Source organism: Schistocerca americana, chromosome 10 (genome assembly GCF_021461395.2).
Source record: "Schistocerca americana isolate TAMUIC-IGC-003095 chromosome 10, iqSchAmer2.1, whole genome shotgun sequence".
NCBI lineage: Eukaryota > Metazoa > Arthropoda > Insecta > Orthoptera > Acrididae > Schistocerca > Schistocerca americana.
Genome location: NC_060128.1, coordinates 63407557 through 63417636, shown reverse-complemented (window position 1 = coordinate 63417636; position 10080 = coordinate 63407557). Strand labels below are relative to the sequence as shown.

Genomic DNA, 10080 nt, shown 5'->3' with positions numbered 1-10080 from the left:
TACATATAAAGTTCTTTCCTTCATAATTCAGATGCGTCCCATTCCTGATATGCTGGCATCTGTCCAATTTGCCTATATCAAGGACACTGCATTTTGTGAACAAAGAACACATTTGTTTTATTTTCATGTTAGTTTTTCGTATTTCTTTGTTGATACATGAGTGATACATCAAGTCGCATCTGTGTGGTAATGTTGAGATGATAGTATTATGTTGTTCATTACATTCTAAGAATTTCTTTATCTCTGTTAGGCAGTTATCAACTTCATTTTTTGCAACATCGTTTGAACCTGCGACACACACCACAAAGTCATTTTTTCTTAGCAATTTTTCATGCAGATTGACGCCAATAATATTTTTTGTTGTTGCTCCAGGCTTAACAATACTTGTTGCGTAGCATTTCCTGTGTTCTTTGAAACGTTTTGTCGCTTTTACTGTGGCTGTCAGTTAAAAATAATACACTACTTTCATAAATGCACTGTTTTACATTTTTATTCATAGTGTTCTTCTCATTCATTTCATTTTTACGTGCAATGGATGGCGTACACACTTTTTCACTGTCGTTGTTTTCCCTAATGCTGGATTTTGACTTTGTTTCAACTTTGTGTTGACACTCTTGGTTAAAAAGCCCATTTTTACTTTCCGGTATTAATTCAGTTCCTTCACTAATGGAAAGTACATGAAATTCGTTTTCAACTGTCAATTGATCAGTTTTTCAATCACTGGTGATTTTTTAATGATCGGATTTCTGTTTTTATACGATATTTTCGACCACTCGTTTGAGTTTTTGGGTGGAAAAGAACTACACTTTTGTTTGGCGAATGGCACACACATTTCTTTTCTAAGTAGCGACATCTCACTACTCAGGGAACTGATGATTAACTGCAGACTAGAGACATGCTCATTTAGCTTAACTATTTCGTTCCTACAACTCGCCTTCCGATTGGCCCACACTCTGATATTGATGCATCTGCTGTATATTGTTGCCAAATCGATGTGCAGCAGTCTGAATTGCTGGAATCTTTGTGGTGGTGTAACCTGGTGCAAGCACACCAGGTGGCAAACAGATTGCAAAAAGATCGATAGAGGCCCAAGACAGACTTGCAGGAAATGCGCTGCCAATGCCCTCTCGGCTGCCAGTATTTCCATTGCCGTCATGCCCACTCAGTTCTCATCTGTTATCCAGTGAGTGTCCGGCCCTGGTAGCTGAGTGGTCAGCGCAACATAATGTCAATCCTAAGGGCTTGGGTTCGATTCCCAGCTGGGTCGGAGATTTTCTCCGCTCAGGGACTGGGTGTTGTGTTGTCCTCATCGTCATCATTTCACCCCCATCGATGCACAAGTCACCAAAGTGGCGTCAAATCAAAAGACTTGCACCCGGCGAACAGTCTACATGACGGGAGGCCCTAGTCACACGACATTTCATTTCATCCAGTGAGTCACCGAGACATCAGTCGCAGCCCAGTCACTTGCAGTTGCAGACAGTCGCAGGCGACCAGAGGAGTGACTTGTACTTCACCAGCAGTGAGGCTAATGTGGACTGTTACAGAGAGCTTGTACCACAACACCTGGACTATCTTGAGTTAAGTTGCTTTCTTATTCTTATTAATAAAGAACCCAATTAATACTTGTGTGCAGTTTGTGTTATAGAAAGAGGATACTGGTCACCAAACAACATCCACTCCTTGCTTCTCATGGTACAAGCTTACAGTGCCAATGAGACAACACAAAAATATCCAATAGCTCTATGTCATTTCAGGTTTATGAGCAGAACAACACTATTAAACTATAGTTGTTTCTGCATTGTCAATCTGCATGACTACATTTTACGAACTGGAAGAGTATGCCTGGTACTCAGCATAATATGTTGAACAACAGCTGTGGCCATTTCTTATTCCATCCCATTTCTGTGTAAATAAAACTAGTAATTAGTGAGAAGTGCATGAATGGACTAATGTTTTGTCAGGTGTGCCTGCTGTAAGAAAAATGTTTGTTTTTGTCATCCAATAGATGCTCTGCATTTTTGTGATGATAATGACAATTAGAAAAGGAACTGTTTCATTGTTGTTAAAAAGTACATTACTCAAAAATTATCATAAGAACTGTGATACAGGAATTGTTATAAAACATTTAATGCCAACAGATGAAAGTCCCAATTGATGGAAGTGTCTGTAAAGAAAGATCATACACTGGCTTGATTTTCTTTCCTACCTCTATTAGTCACTTGTGTGACAGATACATCTGCAACAGGGTGTTCATTATTCAAAAAATTAATTATTTGAGATGTGTTCAGTATGGTTTAAGTCAGAAGTCATGTGTGTGCACTTTGGATTTAGCACTACACAGCGCTATGTTCTCATGTCACTGCTGCATCTGCTTATTCGTCAATCATGTGCTAGCAAGAAAGGGTTCTTGGTGCAACAAAAATGAATAGCTTTAACACTTTTTAAAAATTTTTGCAGTGTGTCTTAGCAGCTAAAATTTTGACAGTAGATTTCTTTAGGGGCGTTCTTCCTGTATGAACAGTTTGGCATGCTGAGGTCGTGAAAGTCTGAAACAACTAACAGGTATTTATAGTGTCTGAAGATGTCTCCACCAGTAGGAGACAAAACATTAGGTACAGAAACATGCCTTAAATATAAAGAAAACTGATTCTTAAAGCTGTTTCAGGAATAGCGCTACAGTAAATTAAAGTTGGGGACAATTTTGTAGGAAAGTTCTGGTTGAATGTAAATGTGTTGGAGTAAAGGCAACCATGCAACAAAAAGCAGAAGTACTGAGTCCTCGACAGGCATGCGTGCACATGTGCCTATGGCCCCACCCCCAAAAACACACACACACACACACACACACACACACACACACACAAAAATGTGTGTGTGTGTGTGTGTGTGTGTGTGTGTGTGTGTGTGTGCAATCACATGCCTATACCCTATGTGGTGGTAGCTGGACATTCAATACCAGTTCTGCATTTCGGTATGTGATCTAGACTGGGGTGGAGTTTGTGTCTGGTGGGTTGGAGAGAAAGGTGGGAGGCAGGGTGAGGGGTAGGAGGTGGTTGCCAGCAGCTGGGGGGGAGACAGCCAATTTACAGCTAGGAATGCGAGAGGGAAGAATAGCTGGTGCGTAAGCCAGGCCTGTGATACACGGCTGTCAGAGTTAACTGGGGAGTGGTGTACATGTTGTGCCACAAGGTAGTCAACTTTGTTTTTTTTTCCACAGTGTAGCAGTGACCTTTCATTCTGGTAGACAGCTGGTAGGCTGTCATACCAACGTAAACAGATGTGCAGTGTTCGCAGCAGAGTTAGTATATGACACGGCTACTTCTGCAGGTGGCCGAGCCTCTGATAGGGTAGATAAGCTGTGACAGGACTGAAAAAGAAGTGATTGGTGGGTGGATTGGGCAGGCCTTGCACCTTGGTTTACCACACGGGTATGGTCCATGTGGTAAGGGGTTGCGAGTCAGAGTGGGAGTGGCATAAAGATGGACTAGGAAGTTGTTCATTTTGGGTGGACAGTGGAACACAATTTAGGGTGGTTGGGACATATCTTGAGTAGGTTATCCCTCATGTCAGTGCACGATGAGAGATAATCGAAGTGCCGACTAAGATGTGGTTCAGTTTCCCGGTTGAGGGCGATACTGGGTGACAAGGGGAGTGCTTCATTGTAATTGATCATTGGGGTTGGTTGAAGGATTGGGGGTTTGTGGGCATATGTCGTGGAAAATCTGTAAGGTGTGTGAGGAATGAGGTAGTGCATTTGGAGTTTGACAAATGTTGGAACAGGTAGCATTTGGCAGCGGCAAGACCATTGGCATGAGGGATGTTAGTGTATAGGGAGGTGACATCAACAGTGTTAAGTAGGGATCCAGGAGGTACAGGGGTGGGGACGGTGGAGATTAGGTGAAGGAAGTGGTCGGAATTTTTGATGTGGGAGTCTAGATCTTGGGCAATAGGTCAGAGGTGTTTGTCAACAAGAGTGGAAATTCTTTCAATATGAGCACAATAGTCAGCTACAATTGGCATTCACGATTGTTGGGTTTGTCAGTTTTAGGGAGCATGTAGACGGTAGATACACAGAGTACAATTGAGGTGAGGGGAGTGATGGAGTCGGGAGGGGGGGGGGGGGATGGCCTATGGATTACAGCAGTGATTGGAAGCTATGTTGGACTTCTGGGATGGTATCACCATAGAAGAACTTGGAGGTGTAAAACAGTTGACTAAGGCCCTGTACCAGGTAGTCACTGTGACCCATCACAACAGTGATGGAATCTTTGTCTGCAGGAAGGATGATTACACAGGGGTGTGATTTAAGGCTAATGTTGAAAAACAGCTGAAATCATTAAAACTGAACAATGCTCCAGGGCCTGATGGAATCGCTATTGGATTCTATATCAAGTTTGTGACTAAGTTAGGCCTCCTTCAAATTATAACCTGTCAAAGGTCTCTCAAATAAAAAAAACTGTGCCCAGTAGCAGAGGAAAGCACAAGTAACACCACTCTACAAGAGGGGTAGTAGAAGTAATCCACAAAACTACCATCCAATATCTTTAACCTCAATTAGATAGTTAGTTAGTTAAATGTTCCATAGATCATTTGAACGATCCTTTTATCAAAATGATGTGGAACGAGTCAGTTTACAGGATATGTTTACATGATTAGTGGTGACATTAATGAACACATTATCATTTTATTCCTACTCGTGCAACTTCACTTAACAATAAACTTTTTCTTCTCCTTTCTCCATTTGGGTCATCTGAGGACCACACACCAATTTCAATGCTTCCTTCTTTGTTTTCTTTCTTTTTCCTCCAGTCTTCTTTCATCTTTTCACTGTGTGTCCTTTTTCTCTCCTTGGACGATTTTGGCCCTGTCTTCTTTTCCCTCCTTCCTTGGAATCCTTTCATTTTTAACACTTTCCTCTTGAAAATCTCTCTTTCTGATTCATCTTTTTCACTTATGATGGGTCTTTCCAAACCTTTCCTAACTTCTTGAATCCAGGTTATTGTTGACTTATTGTCACAAAGATATTTAAAAAGCTGTTTGGTTAACCTGTTGCTGTTCATTCTGTATAAGTGTCTAAAAAATGGCAGTCGCCTTCTTGTAGTGTTTCATTTATGTTGCGATAAACTTCTTCATTGTTTCTTAATTTCCATACCTCTGTATTTTTTGGTGGCCCAAGTATTTTTCAAATGATTTTTCTTTCTAGGACTTCACGTTTGTGTAGTTTGTAGTTCAGTACTAAACATTCGCTTGCATAAAGACATTCTGGTTTTACTACTGTGTTGTAGTGCTGTATCTTCAAATTTTTAGACAGACAGACAGCAACCTTTTGCTTTAGACATTCCTAGTTATTCCATAAGCTCTCTCCACTTTATGTACTCTTTCTTCTACAGCGAATTTTTCTAATCCATTTTCTTAGATAATTTCTCCCAAATATTTAAATTTATTTACCCTCTTTATCTGGTCAATATCTGTTGCTAAAGATGCTGGAGCATTTTTTATATTTTTCATAAATTTTGTTTTTTCTACTGATATTCTTAAACCTGCTTTGTTGGCTATTTCTTCTAAGAAATTGATTTGTATTCCAGTATTTCTTAGGTTCTCAGAAAAAATGGCAAAATCATCCACAAATGCTAAACAGTGAATTTCAATACCTTTGTTTTTAGTTCCCAGACTGATTGGTGATAGCTTCTGTTTTTAAATTTTTTCTTTCCATTCTCTTACTATTTTCTCTAGTAAGCAGTTAAAGAGGATTAGAGACAGGCCATCGCCCTACCTTACACCTGTTTTTATGTTGAATGCCTTCGATATTTCACCCTGAAACTTTTGATTTAGTGTCTGTGAGTGTTTCATGAATAAGATTTGCTAATTTAGATTTGATGCCAAATTCTCTGATCACTTTGTCTAGTGTTTCCCTATCAACTGAGTCAAATGCCTTTTTAAAAACTATAAGTGTTACAACTATATCTTTGGAATTTGTAAGTCTGAGACGAATTATGGACTTTAGGTTGAAAATCTGTTCTGAGCAAGATCTGCCCCTTCTAAATCCACTCTGATATTCTCCCAAATGGCTGTCAAGTGTTGCTTCTACCTTGTTTAGTAGTATTGTTGAAAATATTTGATAACCCACTGGCAACAAAGATATACCTCTGTAGTTATTTACATTTTACTTATTACCTTTATAGTGTAAGGGATGGATGAGAGCCACTTTCCAGTCTTCTGGTATCTTTTCAGTTTCCCATGTTTCTTCAAAGGTTAGTTATAATTTTTGGTTGAGACTGTTCAACAAGTTCAACTGTAATAGAGTCTTCTCCACTGGCTATGTTGTTTTTCGGGGTACTTATTGCTTTTTTTAATTTCTTCAGCTGTAGGTGGTGGATCTGCTTCTTTATTTTTATGGAGATCTGGCAATTCTAGCTTACAGTTTGGTTCTTCACAGTTCAATAATTTTTCTAAGTACTTTCTTAGTATTTCACAATTGTGGCTGTTGCTTAGGCCTGCTTTACCATTTTCATCTGTGAAGCAAATACTTGGAGCTTGGTAGCCCTTTAGTTGACTTTTAAACATCTGATAGAAATTCTGGGAGTTATTTTTTACAAAGTTGTTTTGCATATCAGGAAGTTGTGATTGCTCAAAAGATCTTTTAGCACTCTTTATTATTCTTGCTGTTTCTTTCCTTAGCATTCTAAATTCATCAAGGTGTTCAGGCTTCCCAGAACATTTCCATTTCTTCCACTGTTTTGTTCTTTTTGTAACTGCTTCTTCACAGATTTCATTCCATCAGACTTTATTCTTCATTTTTATTGTTTCAAATACATTTTTCGCTGCCCTGTTGATTTCTTTCAATATTTCTTCCTGAAAATTTTTATTGCCTCTTTGGTGATGTTGAGCCTATTAATTAATTTTTGCTGTCTCTCTTGGTTTTTAATGAAGCGGAGTTTCAGTTTAATTTTAGTCAGGTAATGATCAGAATCAAATTCCCTGTTTCTTGCTACTTTTACATTCATGATTTCTTTAAAATTGCTCATAGAAATAGCCACATGATCTAACTGGAACTGCCCTATCATTGGATTTGGAGAGATCCATGTTTTTGACTTTCTTGGAAACTTTTTGAAAATCGTTGACATTACCTTCAACTGAAATGTTCTACAAAGACTGGTTAGTCTTGTGCCATTTTTGTTTGTCATTTTATGGGGTGGATAATATCCTACTTCTCCTTATTTCGAATGGGCCTACTTTGGACCATGCTTGTTCAACTGTTGGGCTTTGATCTTTGCCCAGTACTGTCACATCCTCTGTCAGTGTAACTCCTTCCTTTCTTCTGTTCAGGGGGTACCTTTTCTTCGGGGCTTTTCCTGAAATCCTCAGACTTCCTTCATGGTGTGTCTCACAGACTGTCCGTTCTGGAGATCTTTTATTCCCAGTTCTTTAATGCCCTTCTAGGTTTCTGTCAGCCAAGTGGTACAAACCTTCTTGTTTTGCCAGAAGGTGAACAGATGGTTGGTCAATCTGTTTGGAGGCAATCTTGCAGCATGGCTACAGAAAGCTGCCCTTCTTTTTCTTGCACAGTCAGAGAGCCTCTCGATATGTTTGTAGAGCTCCGAGTTATGCTGCCTTCTGAATTCCCCAGCTTCTTCTACTGGGACAAGGATCTTCCTGAGGATTCTCCTCTCTCTTACTTCCAATTTCTCCATCAGACCTCTCCAGTTCACAGAAAGACATTCATTCCATGGCATACAGGGCTTCTGATCGTATGACTGATGTGTAGTGCTTAAGTTTCGGGTTGCGTGACAGGCATTTCTTGTTGTAGGTGTTCGTAGTCAGTCCGTAGGCTAGTTCCAACTTGTTGACTCTCGTGAATAATGACGTTTTTTCTGATAAGTTGGGTTCAATCCATCCGCCAAGATACTTAAATTTCTCAGTCCTTTTGATCTTTCCCTGGTCTAGTAACATCTCTTTGTTAGCTTCTTTGATGTTGGTAAAGAACTTTATTTTCTCCAGCGACACTTGAAGATTCACTTTGGCTGCATGTTCTCTGGGGCAATTTACCTGCATTGTTGCCATTTGAAGAGAATCAGCAATCAATGCCATGTCGTCTGCAAAAGCCAGGCAATCTACAATCAGTCCTTTGTTCTTATGGCGATACAATGAAGGATAATATACTACTATTTTTCGAAACGATATCTCCCTCCCTATTTGTGCATTAAAATCCCCCTTAACCCAGATAACCCTGACGTCCTTCTGGAAGGACAGCGTCACTCACTGTTGAAATTATTTATTTTTGCGAATAACACATTGTTGCAACGGACTGTGACGCATTGTTATATGAAGTAGGCAGAGTCAGTTGCGCACTGCGACAGTCAGTTTGACGCTGTCGTTCATAGTGAGTGAGAAACTGTGTCTTGAAAATAGGGCCTATTTTACCATGGATGAACTGACTGACATTGTCATCAATGTGTATGTATATTTTCTTTCATATTGCATCAATAATTCTGAAACATGTCATATGATATCTTCAAGAATTAACCCATATTATTTACGGGTTCATATTACGATTGAAAGTTTTCATCAGTTGTAATTCAGTAATGTTTCCAACTGTCCTCCCAGAAGGATTTTGTATTCACAGAAAACGATGTACACTGATGGAACTTTTGGACATGTTAGAATCAAAAGATGAGGAAATACCTAATGCTGGTATGTGTAGTAAGGATTATGAAACAAAAGGTATGGGGTACGGTGTGATAATGACTTATGTTGACCAGTTACTTCCACATGTTCCATATCGAATATACTTTGATAACCTCTTTACCAGCGTTGAACTACTACATGACCAAAAAGTGAGGGGCGTGGAAGCAACGGGAACAATAAGTGGAAACAGAGGTAAGAATTTTACACTATCATCTGTAGATAAAATGATAAAAGAAAATAGAGGATCATATGAAGTTTGTTCTGACTCAGCATACAGCATTTCCATTGTACGTTGGAATGACAACAGTGTTGTTACTGTAGCCACCAACTTTGACAGAGTGCAACCACTACGCTCTGTAGCAAGACTTTCCAGGGAACCAAAGAAAAGGATTAGCGTGCCTCAACCTAACTTATTACAGTCCTACAATACTCATATGGCAGGCATAGATCAAGCTGACCAAAATGTATGCCTATATAGATGCTCTGTAAGAGGGAAAAACTTGTATATCCTGATCATCGCACATTTTATAGACATTTCTGAGCAAAATACCTGGGATCTTTGCACGCACAACGAAGAACCCATAGATCATCTGACATTTCGTCGTCGAATTGTCACTGCAATTCTTGAAAGTAACGAAAGGGTCACTACCAGCAGAGGGTGTCCTAGTAAGAGGGCAAAACTAGGTTCTAGATTTGATGGAAGAAAACATTAGGTTGCTGAATTACCAACAGACGAGATAACAAAAAAGAAAAAGCAGCTGAAATGTCGAAGTTGCCACAAAAAGCTACTATTATGTTCGTAAAATGTGACGAAACATTTCATGTTTGTTGCTTTTTGTATTATCATACTAGTGCATAAAATATGTGTATAGGTTATTTTCTCTGTTTTTTGTATTTATTAGCTATTTTAGCCCATAATTCAAATTTATTTATGTTTATTTGAAAGTATAAAAACCAAAACAACTTAATTGTGCAATGTCATATACTTTAAAAACATGTTCCCTTATTGTCCTGACGTCCTTCTGGAAGGACGCCCATTTTTGGAAATACTAAATAAAAATAAATACTCAAAACTATTTTTACTTTCTTCCTTACAACCTTGTGAATCAATGTAGATAAGATATAAATCAATATTGAAAAACAAATAATTCAGGACTATCTGGGTTAATATAACATGATTTGATTTTTGAAGTTTTGATATTTCTTCTTCTAGAAGTTCCCAGCATGCTTCTACTTTACTCGGATTTTTCTTATTGTCATCATTGATTGGAGCATGACAATTACCAAAGGTATACTGTTTATTTTTGCATTTAACTATGAGAAGAGATAGTCTTTCTGAACTGGATTTGAATTCTGTAATGTTATCTACTAATTTTTTATGCATGCCTTTCA

The 10080-nt window shown here is 38.8% G+C and overlaps 1 protein-coding gene across 1 annotated transcript; it reads left to right on the top strand.

The window, feature by feature from the left end:
- The first annotated feature begins 8642 nt into the window (after positions 1–8642).
- On the top strand, positions 8643–9401 carry LOC124552676 (piggyBac transposable element-derived protein 3-like). The gene has a single exon (XM_047126998.1). The coding sequence runs from the start codon at positions 8643–8645 to the stop codon at positions 9399–9401; it is 759 nt and encodes a 252-aa protein (XP_046982954.1).
- Positions 9402–10080: the final 679 nt, after the last annotated feature.